At 44.1% G+C, this 12314-nt stretch overlaps 1 protein-coding gene across 12 annotated transcripts in view; it reads right to left on the bottom strand.

Annotated features, from left to right (window-relative positions):
- Positions 1–12314, bottom strand: part of LOC149281014 (transcription factor COE3-like) — a 60084-nt gene that overhangs the window by 29346 nt on the left and 18424 nt on the right. For 10 of the 12 annotated variants that reach the window (XM_089499843.1, XM_089499844.1, XM_089499851.1 and 7 more), the window contains exons 2-6: positions 5539–5695; positions 4676–4739; positions 3769–3824; positions 3414–3487; positions 39–107 (exon numbers count right to left, since the gene is read on the bottom strand). In XM_089499843.1, the coding sequence (XP_089355969.1) occupies positions 39–107; positions 3414–3487; positions 3769–3824; positions 4676–4739; positions 5539–5695 (420 nt within the window). Of the gene's footprint in view, positions 1–38; positions 108–3413; positions 3488–3768; positions 3825–4675; positions 4740–5538; positions 5700–9933; positions 9944–12314 lie in introns of those variants that run through there. The other 2 variants (XM_089499855.1, XM_089499850.1) reach the window with 2 other exon arrangements.

The following is a 12314-nucleotide window of genomic DNA, read 5'->3' as shown; positions in this document are numbered from 1 at the left end:
ATCTCCACATATCTAGGTGAGACCGGGCACAGACCTACCTGTCGATGATCACCGGGTCCGACGGAGTCTCGTTGCGGTTCCCACAACTCTTTTTGTCGCAACATCGACTGTGGAATAAGAAGATAGGAGAAAGGAGGCGTTAAACCGACGAGAACGCTCAGAACTCTTCGGCATCGCAATGTGAGGGAAGCGGGAGCTCTGTACAGGCCGCTGGGCGCTCGCCAAGTCGGCAGATGTCTTATTGTTCTATATGTTCGCTTCATTCACATTAATCACTGTAAATGTTATGAGCGCACCACGCTGAGATATGGCTCACTGTGATAGAAGGTAGAAGTCATGTGGACGTCTGAAGGAAAGACCTCTGAGGTCCAGAAAGCGTATTTTTCCTATTTTGGCCCGATAAAGGGGATCTAACTAACCTATTGTATTAGAAATCACCAACAATATTAAAAAAAAAAAACAATTCTGTCTCTTTTTTACATATTTAGGTGGAATCATTTCATCTGTAGAAGAGACCTCTGAGGTCTCAAACACATATCTGACGTATTTTTCTATTTTTGGCATAATAAAAGGTATGTAACTCATCTAAAGACCAACATGTCTGCATCCAGATGATTCATTTCCCCAATTAAATATCCTCATTATATCAGGTTTAACTTCTTTATTGGCGAAATGTTTTTGGTTTTGTAGAGAGAAGATGACAGAATGTGGTTGTTAATAAACTCCGAAGAAAATATTCATTTCTTTATTGTATCAACGCGACTCTTATCAACTATCCAAATATGAACCAATCTGTGAACGAGGGACCCGGTGCGCACATCATTAACGTTTCAAGATCCCCCCGGACTTCGAACTTTAACAAGCGGCTGCCTTTGAGACCAGAACGGAGCTTTTCTCCTGCTCTTTGCTCTCATAATAATCCTTGGAACGGTTCTCTGAAAACTTTGAGAATATCAGATAAACAGTAAACAAGGGCCCCGGGGCACGAGCGCCGTGTCTAATGAACCAGTATTCTCCAGGTACCGGAGCCGAGCCATCCGAGGGGTCCCATCCCACATCTTAGAACTTTGCCAAACACGGAGCCGTGGCTTCCAAGCTCTAAACTCTGGGGACTTGGACTTTTCGACAAAGTCTTGGCTGCTCTTCCATGCCTCATTACCCCAAATCCTTAACATAAAGCAGAGCATAATGGCTCCCTGGAGACACAGCCTTTGGGACAAACAAGACGAGGAGATGGCAACAATTACCAGACAGGAGACCATCAGAAGCCACCTGAGATGCCGGCTCAAAGGCACGCTTGAGAAAACATAGAATCAATTGCGGCTTTTGTGACCCGAAGTGCTCTCCTCATCAGTCAAAGATCAATTACTTTGTTTACATCAACAAACGAGATTAAGATCAGACCAACTTCCTTGATTCACGTCTGAGGAACCATTATCCCTGTTATACTTCTATTATATATATAACGTCTCATCTGTTTTATGCATATCCACGTGGTAATAGGGTGTAAAGTAGAGGTGATGATATCGCTTGTAGACATAAAGTAACTCGGGAGCTGCCCCTCCGGCTTCATCTTAGTTAAAGATGTTCCTAGTAGATTGTGTTACTCAACAAATTCATTCAACCAGTAAATTAATCAATCAAAAACCTTGTAATTTGGAAAACAAACATCTCTACTTGTTGATTGTTTTCTCCAAGGAACCCTGTCAAACTGAGCTACCACAGATGTCTCCAAGTAAAAAAGGGGACCTTCTCTAGGAAACATCGCATTAGGTCTCTTTCATCACTAGTAACGAGGAACCACAACACAATCATCAAATTCTCAACCATGACCATCGCACCATGACTACGGCTCTCCAACTGTGGACAAGAATGCTGGTGGATCCTAGTGACATGACGACATTATACAAGTATGGCGGACATGTGGCTTTGCGGTTCTCACGTGCTCTCTAATGGTTGAGGAAAATCAAACGTTTAATTTGGTTATGATTTGAATTGTGAGAAGGGTTCTTTATATCAATAAAATGTTTATAAAAAATGGCCGAGAATGTATAAGAACATTCAGCTTTTCCCAACCACATCATCGTATCAATAGAGATGTTTAATTTTGAAGCCCGATAATGGAATATTCGTCTGTTCTCTAAAGCAGAAAAACATTAAATCCTCCCAGGGTCTCATATTTCTGTTTTGCTTGGTAATTCATTTCTCTTGAATAGTTTTGAAGATGAGTAAAGCGAAATTCTTTGTGTATTGTTCACCGCACGATTTCCAAGCCAACTCCACCCAAACTGTCCACAAATTAATGGCAGGAAAACATGAGCTTCAGAGGAGCGATGTCTTCCACACATGACCTGCATTATTTTACTCAAGACATAGCCTAGAATTCATAACGCTCCAAGAAACAGCAGAAACAGATTTTTAATGGCCAGGATAAATGTTAAAGCAGATACAGATGGTACAAGAAACTATGAAGCTGTGGAAGAACATAGCCCTAACGCTGGCCAACCAAGCCCTAGGTTGTCTCTCTCTCTGATTTTTATAACCATTACCAATCTTCCAAGCGGTCTATTCCACTTCTTAAGGACCCTAACGGTCCCAACTTTCAATGAGCACCTCACTCAGCCTCTCCATACTCAGCAACCAAGAATATCTCAAAACCATGGGTTGGGGACCACCATGCTGACCAAATTACCATTCCAACATATCCCGTAAGAATTGCCATAGGGTGGAGAATCTAGACGAGTAAACCTGGTTTTACCGCTTTACTAAACATACTAATTTGGCCCAAGATGGCCAAGAAGCAATAAACCAAAGCAAATAAAAACAAAATCTCAATGGCCCATTAGATATCAGGTCAGGAGAGGACACTGTCCCACCACGCCAGAGACAATAATGATAAGCCATTGGATGGAGGTGGGTGGCCAGAACCATGTTCCATTGGCTGGAGATAGTGTGCCGTCTGTTATCATCTCTCACGCAATGGGATATTTTTTTAAAACACATAGCCTGACAGTTTGTTAGGAAACCCAATTAGTATTATTTGTCAAGGGTGTTAATCTCTTTGCTAATAACTTTTCTAATTAACACTGAATCTTGCTTAAACGAACCCAATTAATCTTATTATTTACATTTTTCTTTTAACTATTGTTTTTTGAAGGATCTGTACCAAAAAGTTACTGCATTATTCATCTTTGATTTGGTTTTATATTGTAACTATGCACCATTTTTTTGGGCACAGAAGATGGTATGGTCCATCAATCAGGCAACAGAGTGTATTAAGCTCTGCATCGTAGCGATGGCGTCTCTAAGGACTTCTTCTGACTGGAACACGTTCTTGAGAATCATATTTATTAATACTCCAAATTTCATAATAATTTTAAGGACCGTACAAATCAACAACAGCAGCTGCTCACCTGCACATAATCTCATGGGTGAGGAGGACCCGGCACATCTCTGGGTTCTTGTCTTGTCCTTCATAGATAATTGGCTGTAGAATGAAAGAGTTGTACATTATCAGGCAGCTCTACGCGCAGATTCTCGGCACTGGAACGGACGTATTTATTTCGAATAATATTTCTCTCGCTATCACTCCCTTTTTGGTAAAGTTCTCAGAACAGAGGTAATTTCAGGGAAAAGCTTCACATAGGGCAACCAGAAAGTGTAATCAGCCCCCGAATCGTGATATGCTGAGTAATCAGATTTACTAAAATAATCTATGAATCATCATCACGGCACAGGGCTCCTGGTAATGCACAAATCAACACGTACCTGCTTGGACATGGAGTCAATGAGGCGGACGTACAGGTCCTGCTCCGTTCGGAGTCCTGAAAAATAAGAGCGGGGAGACCATATGGAAAGACTGACAAAGTCATGAGATTGCAATGAAAGAACAATGGGGAGCGGGTTAAAGGGACGAATACAAGAGACGTGGCTTTGTCGGTGAAGGGGAGCAGTGTGGGTCATGGAGAAGGGAAGGTCCTTCTTTCCAGGAGCTCCAAAGCCTGAATCATTCTGTGATCGATTAGTAATGCTTGGTCAAATATTGATTAGTAATACCTTGTATGATATTAGCTAGTAATGCCTGGTAAGGATACCTGGGAACGCTTCAGGTTTCGCCTGGAGACTCCAGGTGAAGCACTATTTCTACTGGTCGCTATTGAGAATCTCCGGGTCACAGGAGGCGCACATCACCGCCTGCTTACTCTCCTACCACATTCATTTTTATGCCTTCGAAGCTAGCCCCACAAGCAACCTCAGCGGACCACCCGCCAATGTCAGAGAGATCGTTCCCTAATGTCAGTAGACCCTCCGCTGACATCAGTAGCCCCCCCCCCCGCTGACATCAGTAGCCATTCCCACCCGTATCCCGAAGAGGGAGAGCGCCTGGTTGCCTCTTCAGATATTGATTTTTAATACAAATGTTTGGATTTTGAATTCCTGGCAAGATATAAGCTAGTTATGGCTGATTAGATATTGACTAGTAATGCCTGTTCAGCTATTGATTATTAACAATGCCTGGTCAGCTATTGGTTAGTAATGCCTGGTGAGATATTTGGTAGTAATGCCTGGTATGACATTGATTATTAATGCCTGGTCAGCTATTGATTTGTAATGCCTGCCCACATGGACTTTTAATCCCCAGCTAGATATTACGTGGGGGCAGTGAGGTTCTTACCGTTGCTGTACAGAAGCTGGAGCCTGTAATGTATCCCATTGTTGGTTTTTTCGCCGCTTTGCTCCTGAGAACCAAAAAAAGTATCAAGTAAACAAATAAATACCAGCAACTGTATGAATTCACACGTTAGCGAGACAGAGGTTTGTCTCGACTACTTCTTCTGATGCTGAATCTACCCCAATAATGAATGTACCCGATCCATTGCATGGGCAGACAAGCTCTAGAGACTTCGGGTTGAGGTCTGAAATAAGCCTGAACCTCAACAGTGAAACGCGGGGGGGTTCTGCTTCTGATGTATTGAGAGTCTGTGAAGCTAAAGACTTGCATCATAATTAAGTAATGGACTCCACACCAGCCAGCGACTTCTGCTCATTCACCGGAGCATTAATGAGATTCATATCTATGTCTCGTCGTATCGAGATCAGATAAACCGCAATAGTAATTGTTTTCTGATGAGGTCATCACTGGTGACTATGACATCATCTCTCAGTTGCGGCTTTTAAAGCCATTTTAATATTTTATGTATTCACAGGCAACGAAGGCTTTAACACATTGTGCGATCTAACGAGGGAACAGAGACAACTCCTTTAGTCGCGGAAAACAAGGTTTTTAAACGGCTCCTGCAGCTCTATTGTCAAAAATTTGATCTTTTGTTTCCTTTTATTCAACAACTCTGGTATTTTATTATATGCAGAGTAGGTCTGGTGGTGGATACGTGGAACAGCCTCCCAGCATAAGTGGTAGAGGCTAATACAGAATTTAGACACGCATATGGCTTCTGAATCTAAGTTGAGACCAACAGGCAGACTAGACGGGCCGAACGGGTAAATGTTCTGCCCCAGGATACGCTTCCCATCCCTTACCTTGTCTTTTTCCACAAAGTCTATGAAGGAGGTTCTCTCGATCTCCACCGGCTGCCCCTGCCTGTCATACAAGGCCAAGACGAAGTGGAAGAAGTTGGATTTCCTCAGGTTAGAAGGAGGTTGTTTCTCGAAATGAGCTCTGGCCAAACCGACCCCGCTGCAGGAGATGAAGCAATAGACAAGCGGTCAGAAGACGGACCTCCAGCAAGAAGCAGAGAACGAGCAAGGCGGACAAGGAGAGGAGAGAAGCTCTCAGACCCGTAGCGGGAGGAGAAGTAGAAAAATAAACCCTCAGAAGCAGTAAGTTTGCTGAGCCCCTTCCACCGGACGTCACGGAGATGTCTCCTTAACTAGCACTGACCGGTACGAATAAATAACCCTTGGAGCACTTTTTGGTAAAGAGCCCAGAATATGGTGAATGTAACCTTTAAATAGAACATTCTATATCATATCATCCTGGGGTTAAGTCTTTATTTTTGAATCCGGCAGGCCAGCAATGGTCTGTCCCTAAATTATTTTTCTTTAATTTATATATTCACTTCGTTTTCACGAGTGCCAATTAATTTGCCCCCCTTATTTGATTCACGGTTTGAAATTCACGGCTTGGCCCTCACGATTCTATGGCACACGTTTTTGTACCACGTTTTTGGACACTGTTTTCTTTTTAAGAGGCAGTGAAGCCTGGACTTTGCTGGAGGAGGATTGGGAGCCTTCTGGCCGCTTCCTCTCTTCACAAAACCAGCAAGGAGTCTCACTCTTCGGGGTGAGACTCAAGATCCGACCCTCCCATGGGGGGGGCTTGGAATTTGTCCGAGTTCTCCGTGAGGGAACTCGGAATCGTAGTCTGGCTTCTGCTGCCTTGTGCACAGAATGCGGCACCCAAAGGAGCATGCGCCTCGGGCTTCAAAATAAAAAAAATAAATAAAAATTCTATATCATATCATCGCTTCTCGGCCTTTTGGCTAAGATCAAGTGTAGAAGAGGGGGGGAAACACTGATTCTCTGGCCTTAGGGCAGGGAAAGCATGGAGCCCGAGGTGCTTAATTGCCCTGGCAGAGATGCCGGAGTCACCGTGCGCAGTATTGCACGGTGAGCGCACGTTTCGCACTGGCGGCCCTCCTGCACTTTCCTCCATCGCACCATACGGGCTTGGAGTGAATTTTATTTTTGAACTTGGCTAGGCCGGACATGGCCTGCGCCTATTTTTTTTTTTCTTTAAATTATAAATCACTATGTGTGCAGCACGTGTGCCTATAAATTTCTTTTTTGGATTTTCACGGTTTTCGAATCACCTGCGAGGCCACGACCACTCTTTGATTTTTGCTTTTGGACACTTCGTTTTGGATCACTGTTTTCTTTGGCAGTGAAGCCTAAAGGGGACTCGAAGATCCGGCCCTCCCATGGGGGGGGATTCATCTGGGTTCCCCTTGAGGGAACCCAGTATTGTATATTGGGCTTCTGCTGCCTTTACGGGCACAGAACAGCACCCAAGGAGCACGCACCTCGGGCTCCAAAAAAAAAAAAAAGAAAAGAATTCTATATCATTCTATATAACATTCCATGACATTCCATAACATGCTATATAGCATTCTATAACATTCTATATAACATTCTATAACATTCTATATAACATTCTATATAACATTCTATATAACATTCTATATAACTTTATTATTATTATTCTATTTTTTTCTTTATTTTATTTATATACCGCCAACAGTTTACGCAGCGCTTAATACAATCCATATATTTAAGGGATATGACAAGAAGAGAATTGACAGACTAAGACAAACCGATACGTTAGGTGGAGAGACTCGGCTCGCAAGCTTACAATCTTGAGGGAATGGGGTGACAAACATAAGGCACAGAGAGAGGGTGAGAGGTAGTGTGGGGGGTATCAGTGACGGGTGAGAGGTAGTGTGGGGGGTATCAGTGACGGGTGAGAGGTAGTGTGGGGGGTATCAGTGATGGGTGAGAGGTAGTGTGGGGGGTATCAGTGACGGGTGAGAGGTAGTGTGGGGGGTATCAGTGACGGGTGAGAGGTAGTGTGGGGGGTATCAGTGACGGGTGAGAGGTAGTGTGGGGGGTATCAGTGACGGGGAGGTTATGGGGGCTTCTCTGAAGAAGTGGGTTTTTAGATGTTTCTTGAATGTTGGGGGGGGGAAGCTGAAGGTTCGGGGGGAGGAGATTCCAGAGATTTGGGGCAAGGAGTGAAATCTATTAGAAGGGAAAAGGAAGAGGTGATGAGTGAGGAGGAGAGCCTCAGCCCACGTAAGGATCGAGTAGGAGAGTATTTGCTAATGAGGGAAGAAATGTATGGAGGAGCAGTGTTATGGGGGGCAGTAGTATGGGGGGGGCAGTGTTATGGGGTGGGGAGGGCTGGGGGGACAGTGTTATGGGGTGGGGAGGGCTGGGGAGGACAGTGTTATGGGGGGGCAGTGCTATGGAGGGGCATCAGTGTTATGGAGGGTATTATTGGGAGGTAGTATTATTGCGGCAGGGTTATGGGGGGGCAGTGTTATGGAGGGCCCTGTATGTCAGTACGAGGATTTTAAATTTAATTCTAAAGGTAATTGGGAGCCAGTGGAGGGTTTCACAGAAGGGGGAAGCAGAAGAGGAGCACCGTGTGAGGAAGATAAGCCTAGCAGCGGCATTTAGGACAGACTGTAGAGGAGTCGAGACAGTGGAGCGCCAACCAGAAGAGTGCTGCAGTAGTCAAGAAGTGAATGAACCAGAGTTTTTGTGGATTCTTGGGTGAGGAATGGGCGGATACGAGAGATGTTTTTTAGGTGCAAGCGGCAGGATTTGGCGAGGGACTGAATGTGAGGGATGAAGGAGAGGTTTGAGTCAAGGATGACCCCAAGGCATCGGGCCTGGTTAGTAGGAGAGATCGTCGTGTTGTTAATGGTGATAAAGAATTCAGGTACTGGAGTGGAGATGGAGGGAGGGAAGATAATGAGTTCAGTTTTAGAAAGATTAAGTTTCAGGTAGTGTTGTGACCTCCATGAAGAAATAGCAGACAAGCAATTGGTAATACGGGACAGGAGAGATGGAGAGAGATCAGGAGGAGACAGGTAGATTTGGGTATCATCTGCATATAGATGATACTGGAGGTCAAATGAGTTCATTAGTTTGCCAAGAGAGGAAGTATAAAGAGAGAACAGCAGAGGGCCGAGGACTGATCTTTCGGGGACACCAACAGAAAGTGGAAGGGGCGGCACCGGAAGTTGTATACGCGTATTGCGTAGATGTCCCCCGCCGGCCCCGCAAGACACCCGGGAGTCTGCTCCGGTAAGTCTTGGGGGCAGAGGTAAAACGCATCGTGCGGACGGTCACCGGCTGCGGCGATGCGGGTAAACAACCTCCGCAGCCGGTGACCGTCCGCACGATGCGCTTAGACAACCTCCCGTGCCCTCACCCCCAGGGGCAGGGGAGGCTGTCTGAGCGTAATGGAGAGTAGGATGCAGGTCCCCTGCACCGCTGCGGGGGATCTGTATCCTAACCCCGCTGCCTGTCCCGGGCGTCGGGCGCTAGACCCCGAATATAGGCCGCACCCCCACTTTAAAGACTTAAAGTGGGGGGAAAAAGTGCGGCCTATATTCGAGCCAATACGGTAATATTCTATATAATATTCTATATAACATTCCATAACATTCTATAATATTCTATATATCATTCTATATAACATTCCATAACATTCTATAATATTCTATATATCATTCTATATAACATTCCATAACATTCTATAATATTCTATATATCATTCTATATAACATTCCATAACATTCTATAATATTCTATATATCATTCTATATAACATTCCATAACATTCTATAATATTCTATATATCATTCTATATTACATTCCATAACATTCTATATAACATTCCATAACATTCTATATAGCATTCTATATAACATTCTATAATATTCTATATAGCATTCTATATAACATTCTATAATATTCTATATAGCATTCTATATAACATTCTATAATATTCTATATAACATTCTATATAACATTCTATATATCATTCTATATAACATTCTATATAACATTCTATATAACATTCTATATATATATCATTCTATAATATTCTATATAACATTCCATAACATTCTATATAACATTCTACATAACATTCTATATAACATTCCATAACATAACATTCTATATAACATTCTATATAACCTTCGCCTCGGGGACGGCCAGACTTTTTTACACAGAGTGAATATACGGATACTCTATGGATGTCACCGTGTTGAAACACTGTGTTGAACCCCAAGAATAAGCCCTTCATTTCGGGGGTTGTGTTTCTCCCCGACAGCCAATCGTATGGCTTCTAGAATCTCATATGATCTTTATTATTATCTTTATAATAAAATATGATTTCAAGTTTCCCCCAGTAGATGACCGAACGTTTCTCAGAGATAAATTCCTGTAAACCTCATTATTACATCATATCCTATTCCAATACTTCATCGTTTCCTGTTCAAATTATTATTATTTATTTTTATATAGCGCCCTCATATTCTGTAGCGTTGTATATATTATCCCCTTCATTTTTGATTGTTAAAGAGAATTTAAGATGTAGGACATGTGATCACTCAGCACGCACCTCCGACACCTCTAAGTGGTAGTGGGGACTGGGGAGGGGGGTAAATCACAGGCCAGATGTTTAATAAAACCTTCATCAATGTCTCGTCACCATCTGATGATCAGACACTTCGCATTCACCAAACGAACAGGCGGAACCTTTAATTGGACAGCGCCACCTATTGAAATACTCGCATATATCCGATGTAACAGAAGGGCTCTGGATACCCCCGCGGCGATTCTATAGACTGCGTTTAGTACATGGGGGTAAACTCACAAAACCCTGAAGTTTCCTGCTGTTTCTATACACATTATCGGGGCTTTTGTAGAACCCTGCGATACCCTCATCTTCCTTACATTAACCCCTTATTGGCCATCATTTTCTCATACATTATTGGCTCCTGGCTTTATTGAAGCTGTAAGTGGAATTTAACCCTCTGAGTTTCAGGGCCCTCCATGCTGTAAAGACAACCTGAGACTCTCTTTTGCCCCGGAAACCTCTCACCCCCCCCCCCCCAGCAAAAGGCAGAATTCCTGTTCTCTTTGGAAATAACATTTTTCTACCATTACAACTACGCACTGGATCAGGTTTGGGCTTCAAATGGCTAGAGGCAGCCTTCTAGATTGTAAGCTCTTGTGGGCAGGGTTCACAACATAACCTCTATCCTCTTGCCTGTTAAGCAGTGGCTGGAGCACCAGGGAGCCAATCACCCGACGACCCCCTGTACATATATCCAATAAACAGCTCATAGCGATAATCTCACTCCATAACACGAGACCCGCGTCCCACAGCACACACAGTAGGGCCGTTGGCATGCGGTTGGCATGGGGTTGGCGTGCCGTTGGCGTGCCGTTATAGGGGATTTCAGTCCTGCCGTGGTCATGCTGAGCAATGACTGTCAGCTCTCTGTCTGAGAACGTTCTATAGAAAGAAGCCGAATCATTCCGATGATGGAATCTTGAGCTCAGAGCGGCTCCCACATGAGCCAGCAGCCCATAAATGTCTCAATGACAGAGTAACGTGAAACCCAAACCGGATTGGGGGGGGCTGATATGGAACCAGAACAAGTGATGAAGATGTTCAGTTATGGAAACGGCAGAGATAAGAACAAGTTCCTTATTAAAGACATCTGGATGTAAAGCATCGCCAGGTCAGCGAGAGTCCGGCTCTTGGACATCATGTCCCTAAGCAGCTGTACTAGAGGTTCTCAGTTTAGCTCAGAGTGTATTTAGGCTCAGGGGTGTTCTTAACCTGGACACTGCTGTTACCCCAGCTCTCGCCTTCATGACCATGGTCCTCTCTGCTGAGTAGCAGTCTACAACATGGTAACCAGAACACCCAGCAAGAACACTACATGAGGTTGAAGCCGATCCCTCCAACTGGCTCACACAGGAATCTGATCACCAAATGAGAGAATTGTTGCAGAGGGGCTTTCTGTCCCCCCTCCAACCTGCTGCCACCCTACTCAACCTGGGCCAGAATACTCCACTGGTTGAGTTACTTAATTAACGCATAACTTAACTCATAACATAACTCAAGTAAGCCTATTCAACCAGCAAGCCGTATAGTCATTAAAAGCCAAGTTATTGAGTCCAACAATGAAGGCTGTGGGAGTCAGTAAACAGTTGGCCGCCATATTGAATTTAATAGACGGTTGACCCCTGGTTTTCGCTGATAACTAATTTGCATATGATCTGCATATTGTATTTTACATATGGTGTGATGCATGCTGGTCGTAACTCACCGCAGCCTATTGAAAGGGTCTTGGAGGCTGGTGGTGATTGTTTCCTTGAGTTAGTTAGTTCCTGGTTTACCGCATATGAGTCCTGGCTTGTTATTTGGGAGAAGTCTTGGGGCTGCTTTTTGGCTAAGATGAACTGAGTAGCTGTGAGAAAGGGAAAGCAGGCAGCCCTGAGGATGTTTTAGACCTCTGGTCCAGGACCGGGCACTGAGCACCAGGTGAATGTGTGAGGGGAAGCGCACTTGACTTTTTTTACGTGTTGCATGCCGGTGAGCACATTTTGCACTTTTTAGTTGTGTATACACTAGCCCCAGCCTATTGGTGTGCCGTGCGTGCTAGAAAATAATTGTATTACACCAGCCGGGGCCGGGGCTTCCTAGGGGATCACTTTGTAAACAGTTTTTGTTTCACACGATTGCAGTTTTTTGCACAGAGCAC

The sequence above is a fragment of the Sceloporus occidentalis genome, unplaced genomic scaffold, assembly GCF_023333645.1.
Source record: "Sceloporus occidentalis isolate IW3139 unplaced genomic scaffold, rSceOcc1.0.p SCAF_140, whole genome shotgun sequence".
Taxonomy (NCBI): domain Eukaryota; kingdom Metazoa; phylum Chordata; class Lepidosauria; order Squamata; family Phrynosomatidae; genus Sceloporus; species Sceloporus occidentalis.
This window is presented reverse-complemented; position numbering and strand designations above follow the sequence as displayed.